Source organism: Lampris incognitus, unplaced genomic scaffold (assembly GCF_029633865.1).
Source record: "Lampris incognitus isolate fLamInc1 unplaced genomic scaffold, fLamInc1.hap2 scaffold_147, whole genome shotgun sequence".
NCBI lineage: Eukaryota > Metazoa > Chordata > Actinopteri > Lampriformes > Lampridae > Lampris > Lampris incognitus.
Genome location: NW_026611114.1, coordinates 19,976 through 37,500, shown reverse-complemented (window position 1 = coordinate 37,500; position 17,525 = coordinate 19,976). Strand labels below are relative to the sequence as shown.

At 48.7% G+C, this 17,525-nt stretch overlaps 1 protein-coding gene across 1 annotated transcript in view; it reads left to right on the top strand.

Moving 5' to 3' along the window:
• zgc:92275 (cholesterol 7-desaturase nvd) overlaps positions 1-10,168 on the top strand; it is a 17,888-nt gene extending 7,720 nt beyond the window's left edge. The window contains 6 exon segments of the mRNA XM_056301777.1: positions 2,174-2,410; positions 2,857-3,035; positions 3,529-3,654; positions 3,883-4,002; positions 6,986-7,162; positions 10,007-10,168. Of these exon segments, the coding sequence (XP_056157752.1) occupies positions 2,174-2,410; positions 2,857-3,035; positions 3,529-3,654; positions 3,883-4,002; positions 6,986-7,162; positions 10,007-10,168 (1,001 nt within the window).
• The last annotated feature ends 7,357 nt before the right edge of the window (positions 10,169-17,525 follow it).

Here is a 17,525-nt window from a genome sequence, read left to right as displayed (position 1 = left end):
CACATACCCCCATCCGGCTTCCCACCCGCAGACACGGCCAATCGTGTCTGTAGGGACGCCCGACCAAGCCGGAGGTAACACTGGGGGATTCGAACCAGCGATGCCCATGTTGGTAGGCAACGAAACAGATCGCCACGCCAACTGGACACCGGAAATGGTGTGTTTTAGATGGGAAACACCTCACAGGCCTGGAGAGTAACTTAGTCGCTTAATCATATACTCGTGGTTAGCTACAAGGGGGGCGAACGAAGAAGAAGTCGATAGCGCGCCTCTAAAGTTAGGATGTTTACGCTGAAGCTGGACAGGCTTCCAACAAAAACTAGAAATGGGAAGCTCTGACTTCATGTATGTCCCCCTCAGATGGATCATACCATGTTCCTACTATGAGCTGCAGCAAACTCTCTAAAGAAATACACTCTCTTTACCCTCATTTCTACCGAACCCATAGAATAAAGCCATGTGGCCTCTTTTTTGGGGAGGGGGGGGGGGCACGGCGGCCCAGTGGTTAGCGCTGTTGCCTCACAGCAAGAAGGTCCTGGGTTCGAACCCCAGGCCGTGTGGGGTTTGCATGTTTCCCCGTGTCTGCGTGGGTTCCCTCCCACCAGCAAAAAGACATGCATGTGAGGGTTAATACTCCTGCCTGTGCCCCTGAGCAAGGCAATGGGAAGAAGAACTGGAGCTGGTCCCCGGGCGCTGCAGCTGCCCACTGCTCCTGTACAGTAGGACGGGTTACACGCAGAAGACACGTTTCATTTTAACCTACGATGAGAAAATAAAGTGGCTTTCTTCTTCTTCTTCGGCGACTCGTGCTGTAGGTGAGCGCGCGGGTGATGCTGTGTGACTAGAGGATGCTGGGAAAAGATGCTCAGAGGAAGTTGTTGCTACGCAAGAATCAGAATCAGGTTTATTGGCCATGTGGGGCTGCGCTACATGGACCCAGACTGCGGCTTCGTGGCTCTCTCGGTGTACCAAACACAGAAATAACAACACGGCAACACAACAGTCTTCGGATAAATACACACAAGGACGGAGCGGTGAGTGTTGTGAATGACTCAGTAAGACGAGTTGAACCACAAAACCAATATTCCTCCCGCTTCTCTCGTCCCATCGTGTCACACGACGCGTTTAAAAGCCACGTCGCTTCTCTGTGTTATCAACACCAGGGGGTTGTGTGTTTGTTGGCTTGTCTCTGTCGTCCTTCCTCCTTATCAGCCCGGTGGAGCCAGGAGTGACGTCATTAGCTGGGTGCTCTGGTAAAAGTTGCTGTTTTTTTTTGTTTTTTTGTTTTTTTACTTTGGAAAGAAGTAGAGCACCCATGGCACGGAGCTTTAAAAACAGGTCAGGTCCCTGCGTTGAGTCAAGAGTGCTTCAAGCACTTTTTTTTTTTTTTTTTTTGGAGAAAATGATGTAAAAACATGGCGCACGTCGCAAGATTATTATTCTCTTTTACAACATCGTTATTCTCCCCCCTATTTCTATTTGTTTACCCCCCCCCGCCCTCTGAGTTGGACTTGGCCAATCACCCCACTCTTCCGAGCCTGTTCCCATACACGTGGAGTCGCCAGACGCTTCCTTTCACCTGACGGTGAGGAGTTTCACCAGGGGGACGTAGCACATGGGAGGATCACGCTATCCCCCCCCCTCCAGTTCCCCCTCCCCCCGAACAGGCGCCCTGACCGACCAGAGGAGGCGCTAGTACAGCGACCAGGACACATACCCATATCCGGCTTCCCCCCCCGGCAGACACGGCCAATTGTGTCTGTAGGGACGCCCGACCAAGCCGGAGGTAACACGGGGGTTCGAACCAGCGATCCCCGTGTTTGTAGGCAACGGAATAGACCGCCACGCTATCCGGACTCCCCAAACCCGTGCGTTTTAGGTGTACTGGAGCCTCTTCATTGTCCATAGTTGTGTGTGTGTATGTGTGTGTGCGTGTGATGGACTGGGGACCTACCCAGGATGTATGCCTGTCCTCCATCAAGTGCATGCTGGGATACACAGCAGCTCCCCACTAATCTGAACCGTGGTAACGGATGAATGGATAGATTTACTGTCTCAGAGGGTTTTACATACACACAGTGAAAAAAATATAGACCACACCCTCCTTAGACCCTCAGTTTGGATGAGAGGATGAAAATCCAGATCAATTAACACAGTAGGTGCTGAGGGGGAGGAGGTGGGAAAACGGGGTCCTGTTCATAGTGTCATCCATCTTCTTCAGGTGAGCAGGTGGCAGCGTTCAGGGGCCTGGATGGGAAGGCCTACGTGGTAGATGCCTACTGCCCCCATCTTGGCGCCAACCTGGCTGTAGGAGGACGGGTTGTTGGAGGCTGCATAGAGTGCCCGTTTCATGGATGGCAGTTTCGGGGTGAGGATGGCAAGTGTGTGAAGATCCCTTACGCAGAAAAAGGTAGGACTCGTCGGGGACACCGGTCAAATGCTTCTTGTGTTGGGCCCAATTAAGGGGCATTCCTACCCAAAGCTTTGCTGGTCATAACAACGCGGTGCCACCATATTTCAGGAGCCAAGTGCCAATATATTAGAGATCAGAAAATCCTGTAAGATATGTTATTGTGTCAGTGTGTCTATTTTGTTGGCTAGTCTTAAAATGGCTAATAACGAGTCCCAAAGGGGGTAACGTGTAAAACATGGCGGTCGCCTCTGCGTCGTGCGTTCAAATCCTTTACAGCACACCTTGTTGTGGATTATGCTTTGCACAATTACATGTCCCTGTCGTGCACGTTTGCATTGTGTAACTGTGAAAGGTGTTTCTGCACCAGCTTTGTCTAATTCCTTTGTGTTCTTGCTGCTCTGATTTCTGAATTGCCCCCCCCCCCGCCCCGCCCCCCCCCCCAGTGCCAGAGTTCGCCAAGGTGCGCTGCTGGAAGAGCTGCGAGGTCAATGGCCAGCTTCTGGTGTGGTTTCACTGTGACGGAGAGGATCCTCGGTGGACCGTCCCGGAGCAGGGGGAGATCAAACGGGGAGAGTGGGTCTACCGGGGGAGAACGGAGCATTTTATCAATGCCCACATAGAGGTGGGGCTTTGAGCGCGCGCGCGCGCGCGTGTGTGTGTGTGTGTAGGCCCAGCCTTAATAGATGCGCATATGTGTATGTGGTTGTTGGTATAGTTGTGTGTGTTTGTGTACGTCTCTGTGTGTGTGTGTGTGTTTGTGTGTAAACTGATGACGTATGCAACCATTTGTGCCAATGGCTTCTTGCGATGTGAGGAATCTGAGGGACGAAGTTGTACCGTGTTGTACGTCATCAACGTGTACTAACGACCTCAGTGAGCTCCCCGTGGCCCCCCGTATCCTGGAGCGATAATAATGACCGTTCTCGCATTTGTAGCACGAAATCATTAAGAAAATATCTCCCGCTTTAAATTGCGAAGCGGAGACTGAAGGGACTTATTTCACGCACTCGGTAATCTGGCGTCAAAGTCTCCGCGGGAAACCACGGTGCTGCGGCGGATTTTTTTTTGAACGCGACCACCAGAGGGCGGTGTGACAGCTTTGTCTCCACACACAGGAGATCCCGGAGAACGCGGCGGACATTGCCCATCTGGCTCACCTGCACACGCCGGGCATCGTCAGCGGCGTTGATCTGCGCTACACCAACAGCAAAACCTGGGAGTTCGTGCGGCACGACTGGAAGGTTTGGCGATACAAAGTGTGACGTGAAAGGGTTCAACCGACCCCTTCCAGTCGGCCGTCAGTCAGTTAATCACGGAGTCGTGGATTTGCAAATGATGAGAACTGAATTTCTGTAATGATGATTCATTCAGGACGTTAGAGCTCCTCTTTCTGCGCATGTCTGTGAGTGTGCTTATGCGTTCGTTCGGGCTGACCTATATGCGCCTGTGTGTGCACACGTGCGTTCAAGGTCCAGTGGGAACCGGAGTCGGAGCCCGACAGGCACTGCTCTCAGATGCTGGTGAAGCACGCGCTGACGGTGTTCGGACGCCACTGGCCTCTCCTGGACGTTGACGTCATGGCCAGACAGGTATGGTCTTAACGCTGCGTTGCAGGGGACCACTGACAGGCTGCTGAGCACACGGACATACTGCAGACAGACAGGGTGACTGACAGGCAGACAAGCACGCGCACAAGCTTACACACGCACGCACACGCCCGCGCGCGCACACACACGCCATGACAGAGGAAAGGGCTTTGGGGAGTCACCTAGCAGCCGATGCTGTCGTCTAGATTAACGTACAGTGAGTGAGCCCACTGGGGTTCAACACTACATTGAAAGACGAGTCAACACGACGTGCAACGTTTGATGGACACACACACCGACCGTCAGGGACACCTGAAACTGCAGCCGCCACAAAAGGGAAAGTGAATTCAATGCTCTAAAAATCATTTGTCCTCAGTAAAGCATTAGTTTAAGGGTAGTAAGAAATACCGTGTTGAGCAGCAATGAAAAGGCCCAGAACAGGATAACAAGTTCTTTCTCGCCCTTCATCCCCTTCATCAGCTGGGTTTCATCGTTGAAATCGGATCTAGCCAATGTTAAGCCTCTGCCTGAGAACAAAAAAAAACTCAATCCTTTCCCCCCCTAATTTGACACGTTCATCCCTCTGTTCCTCTAAGAACCAGCCATTGCGTAACCCTTACCTTGGTCGGGCAGTGTGTAGACTACCACGTGTGCCCTCTTGGAGTCACTGCCAACCTCTGCCAAGCTGCAGGTTTCTCCAGGGCATTGTAACGCATGCAATGGCTCACGCCATTTCCCCCTGATCCCACTCGCAGCTGTATCTGCACCCCCCCCCCCACCACCACCTGCAAGAGTTGCTTATTCAGCGGGGGTAAAAAGGATCTCCGCCAGTCCTCCAGCCAGTAGCGTTGCCAGTTGTGTTCCCCACATTAACGATACATTAGTCTGCTGAGCCACACAGGCATATACGATCCTTCTTTTCTCTTCCATTTATTTCCTGTCTCCTCGAAATTTGATTAATGAAAAATATCGTGGCGAACGAGCGTGGAACTCCTGTGCCCCATACACCGCACGACCCCGGGAGTGCTCTTTTATTTACACACCGGCCTGAAGTGACAACACACAACCAGTTCCCCCTGATGTTGCAAGTGGTGACATCAGTCTACGTCACGATCCTAAGGTCAGTCCGTCAGTAACAGTCCTCTACCCAGTCCGAGTCAAACTCCCAAACAATAACACATTCCAACATGAACAGAACACCCAGACACATAAAAATATAACACAATCAACTCAAACATTAACAGTCAGTCCCATGAGTCCTTGCGCTCACTCTGCGCAGCTCTGCTGATAGTCAGTCATTCGCTAGCCCCCACCTAAGGGGTTAGTCGATGTTGACGACCCCATCACCCAACACATAATCCCCCAAATGTCCAGGATGCCGCCGCTGGCAAACAGACCGCCCAAAGCACTGAGTGTCATAGGCCCTCTTCTGCTGCACTGGCGGGTGCAGTAGTTGTAGCGGTGCACATGCAGCTCTCTAAATTGTAATTTTGGTGTCTCTGGCTTTGTTCTCTCTTGGCTTAAGTCCTACTTATCTGGAGGAACACATAGTGTCTATTACAATAATATTACATCGAAATTCTCTGTTGTTAAATATGGCATACCCCAGGGCTCGGTTCTTGGCCCTCTACTTTTCTCTCTTTGTATTTCACCTCTTGGACAAATTATACGCACTCATGGAATAAATTTCCATTGCAATGCAGATTATACTCAGCTCGATCTGCCTATAAGGGCTGATGATCATACTCAAATTACTTATTTAGATGCCTGTTGGGCTTCTGTGAAAAAGTGGATGTCACTAAATTTTCTGCTTTTAAATTCGGATAAAACTGAGATGCTGGTCGTTGGCCCTGCTAGACACAGACACCAATTTGACCAAGTAACGATAACAATCGGCAACTTTGCGATTTCACAAAGAGTGGCTGCCAAAAATCTTGGAATTACGTTTGACCCCAGCCTTTCCTTTGACAATGTGCTTAATACCATGTAACGTTAGTACAGTCAGATCTGAAACCAGGGCTGGAGTGGCCGGAACCGGGAGCGGCCATAACAGTCATGTGACACCACAACCTTATTGGGATCAGATCTGCTTTTCCATCCAATCTGCAGATGGGGAGCCGGATGTGGGTATGTGTCCTGGTCGCTGCACTAGCACCTCCTCTGGTCGGTCAGGGCGCCTGTTCGGGGGGGAGGGGGAACTGGGGGGGGGATAGCGTGATGCCCCCACGTGGTACGTCCCCCTGGTGAAACCCCTCACTGTCAGGTGAAAAGAAGCGTCTGACGACTCCACATGTATCGAAGGAGGCATGTGGTAGTCTGCAGCCCTCCCTGGCTCAGCAGAGGGAGTGGAGCAGTGACCGGGACGGCTCGGAAGAGTGGGGTAATTGGTGAAAAAATTAGATTTTGGAGAAAACAGATGTAACAAATTTTTTTTTGCATAATCGGTTATCATCTTCCTCTTTGTTCATATTAAGCATCCTTGCTCTGCAGAAATGCTCTGTGGAGAAATTCCTACTCTCCAGACACTGGCTATTTGCTTGGTATTTGAAATACAAAATATGTGTGTTTTGATTAAATCCATTTTTGACACCAGTATTAGGCAGCTTTTTTTGTACAGTTGACAAAGTTGTATTTGTATTTTGTGACATTTTAGATTATGAAGTGTCCTCACCAATCTCTTGTGCAGCACAACTTGCATTGGATGTGAACTACACAGTGCAGTGGGAACTGAGTTTGAAATGTATAGCAGCTGAATTAACTTAAGAGTAGGTGAGAAGAGGTAGGGAAAAAAACAAGTGTATACTTCCTCCTCCTCCTCCTCCAGCATGTAACAAATAATCTGACCCATACGGGGGATGTGTTCGCTGAGTTTGATGCGTGGATTTGTTGATCACTTCAGCTTACTGGTAATGGATCACCTGTATGTTATATCCTGCTTGTTTAGGTGTTCGAAACAAGTCATCATTCATTCCTCCGTGTGTTTCAGGTGGGCCCCGGTGTGGTGTTCCTGCTCTTTAACCACAGTTTCCTGGGCCGGGGTGTGATCGTGCAGTGCGTGACCCCAGTGGAACCCCTGCTGCAGTGCGTGTCCCACGTCATCTTCTACCAGGCCAATATTCCCCTGCTGGTGCCCAAATTCATCCTGAAAGCGGAGTGTATTCAGGTGGGGCGCCAATATGTTTCTCCAACTCTGGCTGTGCCCTAAACACCGATACACGAGTCTGCAACTGACATTTAATTGTTGATTTATACCAAACATTTTAGTAGTTTTACTGTAACATGAGGTGCTAGATACACAAGCTGGGAGGAGGGATGTGTTTGTGGGGGGGATGGGGGGGTCACAAAAGACAGCTGAAAATGTTCACTTTGTTTATCTTTGCACGTTTTGCTGTGGGGGGGATGAGAAAATGTGCTATTGTCCATTCTAAAATCTCCCAAAGTCCCTATCCCTCAACGGTATACCAGCACAGTTTGGGAAGCACGTGGTAAAAGATATAAGAGGGGGTTGTCCGGGTGGCGTAGCGGTCTATTCCGGTGCCTACCAACACGGGGATCGCTGGATCGAATCCCCGTGTTGCCTCTGGCTTCGCCGGGCGTCCCTACGGACACAATTGACCCTTTCGCAAAGTACCGCCCCAGAACGGCGCTTGTCCAATCCTACCTTAGCAACGGTTTCTATGGGAGGGAGGTCCGTCAAGCTTTCAAGCACACAGCAAAATGCTGAGACGGTGCGCCTATGGGATCTGCAAATCGGATACCAGATATGTGAAAAGTTTGGAGGGGGTGTAATTTTCTTTCCCTTCCCGAAACCCAGAACGCAAGAAGCGCAATGTCGGCAATAGATTTGGCAGTATAGCAGAACCCCATGGCCAGCTTAATCCATCCAGAATCAACAAAAATACCTGTCTGCTCCAAGCTAAGCTTGCTACTAGCTAGTATTGCTAGCTAATACAGCTAACGTATCATTACTGTTACTTTTACCCACACAATGCGCTGATTTCTTCCTTCATGTTTTGGTTTTTTCCGGCTACTTCCCGGATAGTTCTGAAATGCTTGACGGGCATAGCAACAGTAACTAAGGGGGGCGGGACTTTGCGAAAGGTCAATTGGCCGTGTCTGCGTGTGGGGAGCCGGATGTGGGTATGTGTACTGGTCGCTGCACTAGCGCCCCCTCTGGTCGGTCTCTTCAATTTTCAATGAGGAAACACCAGAGGCATGACTTAAGACCAATAAGAAATAGAGAAAAACTCAAAACAATGAAAAGATAAAGATTAAACGAACAGTCAAGAACCCAAGATAAAATAAAGTAGTAAAAGAGAGGAGAGGCATAGAAGTGAGTAAAACCAGAACTAGGGCATTAAAAAAGGAAAACAATCTAATATATAAAAGGATAGACCAAGAGATAGAACAGACTAAAATATATATACACAAATAAAATTTGGTTTAAAGCCAAACTAATAAGCTAGGTCTAGAGTTTGCTTTCAGGACCACCAACATTATCTCAGGTCCTCAGGGAGGCTGGTCCAGAGGCTCAGACCACAGTAAATATCAGGAGGGTTTCTGTTATCACCTTAGGATTGATTTAAAGGCCACCACGAGAAGACCTGGGGGCTGTAGCGCGTCCTTAGGCTAAAAGCTAATCTGATAAATAGGTAGGACCTGGACCATTAAGAGCTTTATAAACCAATAAAAAATGATCTTAAAATCAATTTAGAAGCAAACAGGCTGCCAATGCCTCGGCCTTAAAACCGGTATAAAGGCTGCTCTGTTCCTGGTCTTGGTCAACACACGAGCAGTTGAGTTTTGCAGTAACTGTAATGAGCTTTGTTCTTGTTAGGGGGACCAGGAAGGAGAGCACTGCAGTAGTCCATCCTGCAGGTGATAAAGGCCTCAGTGTGTCTGTGTTGGCTTGAGGGAGAAACGGCGGCTCTCTGGAGATGTTCTCTATATGATAAGATGCATTCTTAGTTATGTTTCTAATGTGAGGCTCAAAGCCAAGATCTGATCACGATAACTCCCGGGTCCTTTCTGTGTGGAGTTTGCATGTTCTCTCTTGTCTGTGCCCCTGAGCAAGGCAATGGAAAGAAGAGTTGGTCCTCGGTGCTGCAGCTGCCCACCGCTCCTATACAATAGGATGGGCTAAATGCAGAGAACACATTTCGTTGTAACCTGTACAATGACAAAAATGAAGTGGCTCCCCCCCCCTTTGAAACAGGGATATATATATATATATATATATATATATATATATATATATATATATATATATATATATATATACACACACACACACACATATATATATATATATATATATATATATATATAAAAGCACTGCTCATAACCACGCATGAAAAGTGGTTCATAAAGCTCAACAACCACAAGCTCATAACATCCTATAAATCCCAGGTGTTTTATTTTATAAGACGGTTTTCAAACAGAGGTCGACGTCGTACATTATGCACGTGCTCCACATTTATAAGACACTGTGACATGCTGAATATGGAGCTGCCAGGGGAGAGGGAAAGAGGAAGGCCAAAGAGGAGGTTTATGGCTGTGGTGAGGGAGGACAGGCAGGTGGCTGCTGTGACGGAGGAAGATGCAGAGGACAGGAAGAGGTGGAAACGAATGATCCGCTGTGTTGACCCCTAACGGGAGCAGCCAAAAGTAGTAGTAGTAGTAGTAATAGTAGTAGTAGTAGTAGTAGTAACAGTAGTAGTAGTAGTAGCAGGAGTAGTAGTAGTAGCAGGAGTAGGAGTAGTAGTAGTAGTAGTAGTAGAAGTAGTAGTGGATCATGACATGCTTTATAACAAGTTATAAATTGCTATAGGCTCTTATAGTTAGTGTCATAACACACTATAAACATGTTTATGGTTCGTCATAAATACACTTATAATGCACTGTAAATATATACTTCAAAGAAAGTGGCGCCTCTTTTCTTCATAGTTTCAGTAGTTATAGTTTAGCAATGGCTTTCATTTGTTTATTTATTCATTCTTGTCCCCAGTTCGAACGAGACGTAATGATCTGGAACAATAAGAAGTACATCTCCAAACCTCTTCTGGTGAAGGAGGATTCAGCCATCCAGAAGCACCGGCGCTGGTTCAGTCAGTTCTACAGCGAGAACAGCCCCAGACTGCACTACCAGCACGACACGCTGGACTTTTGACCTCCCTCGGCTCCCGGAGGAGGAGAGAAAATAAGGATGACAAGGGAGACGATCTTGGGTCAGTGTCAGGATTAATTGAATGTCTGGAGGGAGGCAAGGCAAGGATGGACTCCCCCCCCCCCTGTCAAAATCATGATAAACAAGAGGACAAAAAGAGACCAAACTTGCTCGGTGGTCCTAGATCAGTTTCCATACTGAGACTGAATAACTCCAGAAAACATTTCGGTGAAGGAAGTTGGAGACGGGGGCTTATTTTCAAATGCAAAAATGCCTAAACCTGAATTTGTCAACTGTTAACAAACAAAACCTCCCTTACCCTGTGTTGGTCTACTAAGCAGTGTGACTTCCTAGCCTTGTATACAAAAGTGCCTAAAGCTACCGTATCAGTCCGATGTGTTCGGTGGAAAACAATGACTGAAATGATTCTGACCCTGCAGTGAATTAACCCCATAAATGTGAAGACCTGTGCTCGTGATCAAAGCAAGCAATACTAAGAGAATACTACCAGAATTGCCTAGCATTGTGAAGCCATTGGACCACTGGAATGTGAAAAATGCATTTAATTGCAAACTGTGAATAATTATATATATATATTCATACATATGTAGTAGCGAATTCAGGGACAGGGAGGAATCCGTCGCAGCTGGGGAATCGAACCCGGACAACCCGGACCACTGCGCTAACCAGTCAACTACGGGGCCCGACCCGTTAGCCAAGGGCTAGTGAGTCTAGTCATCCGTGGTCGTTACACTACCCCCCCTATTTCGGGAAGCGCGTGCCCACGCTTCAGCATATCAGCTCCCTCACGCCTCTGGGCGCACGCGCTTCCGATGGCCTCACGGTCTCACCATCCCACTTCTGACACCAATGTAGCGAATTCAGGGGGCAGCCAGGAGTCCGCCGCATCCGGGAACCAATCCCAGGTAGCCCGGACCACGGGCGACTGCGCTAACCAGTCAACAAAAAGGTCCGACCCAGGTCCAGAGGTGTGAGGGAACTGGTATGCTGAAGCGCGGGGTCGCGCTTCCCGAAGGAGGGGTATAGTGTAACGATCACGGATGACTAGACTCACTAGCCCTCGGCTAACGGGGTCGGACCCTTTAGTTGACTGGTAAGCACAGTCACCCATGGTGCGGTGGAACCTGGGTTCGATTCTCGGCTGCGGCGGATTCCCGGCTGCTCCCTGAATTTGCTACATTGGTGTCAGAAGTGGGATGTTGAGACCGTGAGGCCATTGGAAGCGCGTGCGCCCAGAGGCGTGAGGGAGCTGATATGTTCACTGGCTTTCACAGTCGCCCGTGGTGCAGGCTCTCTGGTTCAATTCCCGGCTGCCCCTGAATTCGCTAATATATATATATATATATATATATATATATATATATATATATATATATATATATATATATATATATCAGAGGTGGAAAAACCCGGTCCAGAAAGTAAAAAGCCTAACTGTGTCTTTACTCCACCCATGTACTAAACCATCAGATTGCACTGACTAGTTTCCCAAATTAGCTGGTTTAATACATGGATGGAGTAAAGACATGGTTAGGGTTTTTACTTTCTGGACCGGATTTTTCCACCTCTGATATATATATATATATATATATACATATATATATATATATATATATATATCTATATATATACATCTATATATACACATCTATATATATACATATCTATATATATACATATCTATATATACATCTATATATACATCTATATATATACATCTATATATACATATACATATACACATATACATACATATACATACATACATACATATACATATATACATATATACATATATATATACATATATATATATATATATATATATATATATATATATATATATATATATATATGTTTGGACTTAAGCATGCATATTTATTCAACTGCATGCCTTATAGAGGAATGCTTATCAGCTGTCTTTGCCCCTGCAATCTGTGCACCCAGAGGCATTATTGACACAGCTTTGCAGGGAAATAGGTCAGCGTAAAGGCTTCTGCTATTGGGCCCCACTGGGTAACTTATGACTTGCTATTGCTTCCTTTCTCACCTTGTCCTCTGTTGAAGATCTGAGCTATCTGGACTGGCAGGTTAAACCATTAACGTTATCAGCCCGGGCGGGCAGGAGTGTTTTATTTTCCATCACGATAACCTCCGGTATATCAGCCGCCATCTGCCGACATGGTTTTTGATCAGATTGCACGTGTGGTTGGCACAAAAAGTGCAGGACTATTGAGAAGGATTCCTGAGTTTTTGTTTTTACCTTGATTTTTTTTCACCTATCTTAATGAGCACATTTATCACATACTGAGTGTTTCAATGTTGTGTTTGTCATTGTGCTTCAAATAACTGATGTTATTGTGGAGGGAAAAAGTGACGTGATCAACCACGTTTCCCGAGACATGTCCTCTTAATTCAAGACAATTCTGTGACTATGCTGATTAGTGTCGGCACACCTCAGAATAGCTCTCCCCTTGGCGTGTTTCTTTTCATCTTTTTTAAAACTCATTTTGAGAAAAATAACAAAACTCGATCCAACATTTTAACAAGACCTCCTGCTAAAAAGGGCGGGATTTTTTGTTGTTGTTGTTGTTCAGCCAACAGCTCGTATCTCCGGCCTCACATTACTAATGACTGAAATACTTCAGCTTTGATCACAGTGTATTTCCCCCGAAGGGAAAACAGACCCATTTCTGTATGTGAAGAGTTTCTCCGCTTGCCCCCTGTTTTGTTTTGTGTGCGTTAGAATTTTAATGCTATTGAGATAATTCTGGAAATCTGTGTAAATAGCTTACAGAAATTGAACAAATCATATCAGTTTTTCTGAGATGGTACAATATACCTTCAAGATGAAAAGTCCCGACACGAGATTCATTTTTGTTCCTTTTCTGGATTTTTCCTCACCAATTGTATCCGCCCAATTACTCCACTCTTCCGAGCCATCCTCCACCCCGATCCGGGGAGGGCTGCAGACGACCACGTGCCTCCTCCGATACATGTGGAGTCACCTGACAGTGAGGAGTTTCACCAGGGGGACGTAGTGCGTGGGCGGATCACGCTATTCCCCCCCAGTCCCCCCTCCCCCCTGATCAGGCGCCCCCCCCCCAACTGACCAGAGGGGGCGCTAGCGCGGCGACCACGGCACACACCCACATCCGGCTTCCCAGCCGCAGACACGGCCAATTGTGTCTGTAGGGACGCCCGACCAAGCCGGAGGTAACACGGGGATTCGAACCGCCGATCCCCGTGTTGGTAGGCAAGCTTAATTTTATCACACACACACATAAAAGGAGATCATTTTAAATCTATAAATAATATACTGTTGATGAAACTGCAGATTCCGGTGGATGGAAAAAATCTCCACACTTTTAACATAATTCTGAGAATTAACTCACGGCTGTGAATTTGAATACTTTTCAATTAGCAGTGACCTTTTCACCTGTAAAGCACGTTGACCGCACGTGATAAAGCGTGACTTCCCTTCAGGCCTGATACGTTCTGAGTTTGGACAGAAAGGGCGCTGCGCCAGTGGTGATGCAGATGTGTTTGACCACCACCCTTGCTGCACCTCTGTACGTAGTAGGGGAGTCGGATGCGGTCGTACATCAGCGCCGTGCAGCCCCCCCTGTTTGTGTGTCCTTTTGCTTGCTTGGCCGCTCCCGTCAGTGATCACCGATTATTTATTGACTGCATCGCGGATTACTGCAGTGCTGTCAGGCTTTGTGCAGTGGCGCCCCCAGACATGTTTCATAGGCGTGGCCAAAGGGGGGCCACTGAAAATCTTGGGGTGGCACACCATGAACAGCACCTAATGTAAAATATCAGATAGAAGCATATTATGCATAATCAGACGCATAGTCTGCATATGCGACTCGTGGCTGGGGGGGGCAGCGAGGGGGGGGCAGGGATAGTATCACGGCAACCCCTTGGGGGCGCCACTGGCTTTGTGACACTTTTGTGTCTGTTCTGATGCGTGACGGCATATTGCCTTTGCTAAAGGAATGGCGCTCTTTGAATTGTACAGCACTCCACGGCGGCCCAGTGGTTAACGCTTTTGCCTCACAGCAAGAAAGTCCTGGGTTCGAACCCCGGGGATGTCCAACCCTAGGGGGGTCATCCTAGGTCGTTCTCTGTGTGGAGTTTGCATGTTCTCCCCGTGTCCGCGGCGGGTTTCCTCCGGGTGCTCCGGTTTCCTCCCATAGCCCGTCCACAGACATGTAGGTCAGGTGAATAAATTGTCCCTATAGGTGTGAATGTGTCGGCCCTGTGATGGACTGGCGCCCTGTCCAGGGTGTCTCCCCGCCTGCCGTCCAGCGACTGCTGGGATAGGCTCCAGCATCCCCTAATTAGGATAAGCGGCTTGGAAAATGGATGGATGGACAATAGCGTCTAAATGCCAAGGTGGGTGACAGAAGAGGGGCAGCTCGCCAAGCAATCAGCCAGCAGAGCTAAGAAGCACAGTATCTCACGCCAGTGTCCGATTAAACTTCCTTTTTCTGCTCTTCCTTTTTCAATATTCAACGTTATTTTTGTAACTGTGTGATCTACAAACCTAATATATATGCAAATCTGCCGAATAAATGTACTCTCCGCTCTAATGTGTGTGCTCATGCGCTGCTGTGCTGGCAAAACTTTAACACGGCTCTGAGTCCCTTGACACGTTAAATTGACTGGAATGGTGCAACATTCATTGTACCACTTGGCCAGCGGCGCTGCGATGTGGCTTATGAATTTGGCTTATCACCCCTTATCCGGGAACATGCTTATCACGTCAGCGGGTTTCACGGCGCGAGCGCCGCGTTGCTTTTATTCCAGCACGAGCATTATGTCAACACTCAGTTCAGGGAAGAAAGTAGACTTGCCCTGCCAAGTAAACATACTGTGCATTTGCTCCATTAGCACACTCTCGACTGCTGGGTTAAACGCAACACATGAAAAAAATATCTCACTTATGAAACATGGATGCGGCTGTATTTGAAACGAGAGAGCGAGACAACGTGGCGCTCGAGGAAAACCACCTGCCCGTTTTGGAAGGGGACTGCTCTCGAGCGCAATTCTTAGCCACGTCCGAGGAGGCGAAGAAGCGCGAGGAGGAGAGGGAATCGGTCTTCGAGCCCCTGCTTGAGCATCCGCAGCACTTCGGCCCGCGTGAGCTGAGGCAGAACGGCGAGGCGGGCACGCAAATCCCGACAGATGGGGATGACCAGAAGACATCTGTTCCACCAGAGCGGGAATTTGACAAGGCGGATCAGCCTCGGCGCAGCGGGAGTGTCAGGAGTCGGGGCAGTGACAACAGCGTCAGGCACGAATGCCCCATCTGCAGCGAGCCCTTCGACTCGCAGGGAGATCACGGCATGGCGCTACTAAACTGTGACCACACCGTTTGCCATCGCTGCCTGGTTGGCATCCAGAAACGGGCGAACGACCCCAGCCGAGTGCAGTGCCCTCTCTGCCGACAGAACACCCCGTTCCCAAGGTGGGAGATCCAGAAAATGCAGGAGGAGGTGTACAGTAACAGTGTCTATGACCCGGGAGCGGCCCTAGCTCCTGGCCTCACAAGCCCTGGACGTGACACTCGAGCACCCGGACACCAGACCGCACAGGCCACGTGGTCGTGCTGCGCTGGGTTGGAGCAACACCCGGAAGCGCGCACGCAGAGACGCGTGTGTGGCTTTGCCCTCTGCCCTTCTTGTCTTCTGAGAATGCTGAGGCTGACGAGGGACCGCTCGCGCTGTTTCTCTGCAGCCGTCTTCCTGACGCTTCTACTGCTGCTGATTGGCTGTTTAGTTTACACGTTTCTTCCCGTCGCGATTCCCACTTGAGACGCTTCGCTTTGAACAAAACATGAACTATTAATAAGATGTGGTTATGTGTCTAGGGGACGGCACGGTGGCGCAGCGCAGCAAGAAGGTCCCGGGTTCGAACCCCGGGGGTTGTCCATCCTTGGGGGGGTCGTCTGTATGGAGTGTGCATGTCCTCCCCGAGTCTGCGTGGGTTTCCTCCGGGTGCTCCGGTTTCCTCCCACAGTCCAAAGACCTGTAGGTCAGGTGACCCGGGATAGGCTCCAGCATCCTCGCGCCCCCAATCCGAATAAGCGGCTTGGATAATGGACGGAATGGGTGGATGGATGAGTTATGTATCTGTGCTAAACAAACGAGTAATATATATTTTTTAAAAAAAAGACATCCGGTATGGATTATAATTTAATTTGCATTTTCATTGAAGACACGACCTCTCTTGAGATGTTGGACATAACGGCAGCTGACAGACTGCACTCACGCTTAAGTGCTGGGCTGATAGCGTCAGGTAATATTTTAATTATTATTTTTTTTCCTTTCAGTTTGTTCTCGTTCAACACGCTGTTCTTTTTGTGTCCTCCTTCAGCTGTTCCATTAATCCACCGTCCAAAACCGTCAGATCACGTAGTCTAACAAATCCGGACCCAGCCTTTGACTGCTGAGTTCATTTTTGATCAAGACTACTGTGCACTGACAAAATCCACCTACCAGATGTGTGAGCACGTGGGAATAATTCATCTCCCAACAGAGATGGATTGGGACGCGTGTATTACCTGGATTCGATCATTTGATATTTGAGGACACTGTATGAAAGTATAGTGTCTTCCGTTTCCTGTAAAAAAGAAAAGAAAGACATGTAAGACGTGTAGTCGTGTGAGAGGAGGTGGAACAAATGGCAGCCGTCCGTTTCAGCGGCACAACTCACGACGCCTTTGCAGTGTGTCGGTCCAGTACCGTGTTCCCCTCTCTGACCTACTTCTCTGCCGAGCAGTCCGTGTCCCCCCCCCCCCCTCTGATGCAGCAGCAGCGAGGCCAGGTCTTTTTTTCATACTCCACCCAAAGGAGCCCTGGCAAACCAGCTCCATCCATTTTATTTATTTATGGCTTAAGAAAACCCGGCTGAGGCTCGGGACTGACAGTGGTGCTCCTTTACCACCAGGGTGACGTAGGGGGACCTACCGGGACCGGCTCAACAGTAAAGTGTATGATGAAAGCGCTGAGGGCCGAGCAGAGGATTTAAGCTCGGCCTGAACAGAAGTTTGGGTGAAGAGGGGTGACGCGTCGCGTGGCGTAATGCGCCACCTGGACACAAGTCGGCGCTGGATCACACCCCCCCCCCCCGGCTGGGTTGATTGGGTGAGGGTGTCTGATGTTAAGAGCCGAAACGCCTGATGACCCCCCCCGGGTTCGTTAGGGATGATGTGTGCGGGTTGCACCACGTGGGGTATCAAAGACCCCGCCAGATTCTAGTAGAAATGAGGGATGCTGACAGTCAACGTGGTTTTTTTCCCCTCTTTTTTTGTGGCTCCCCCCCCTCCCCC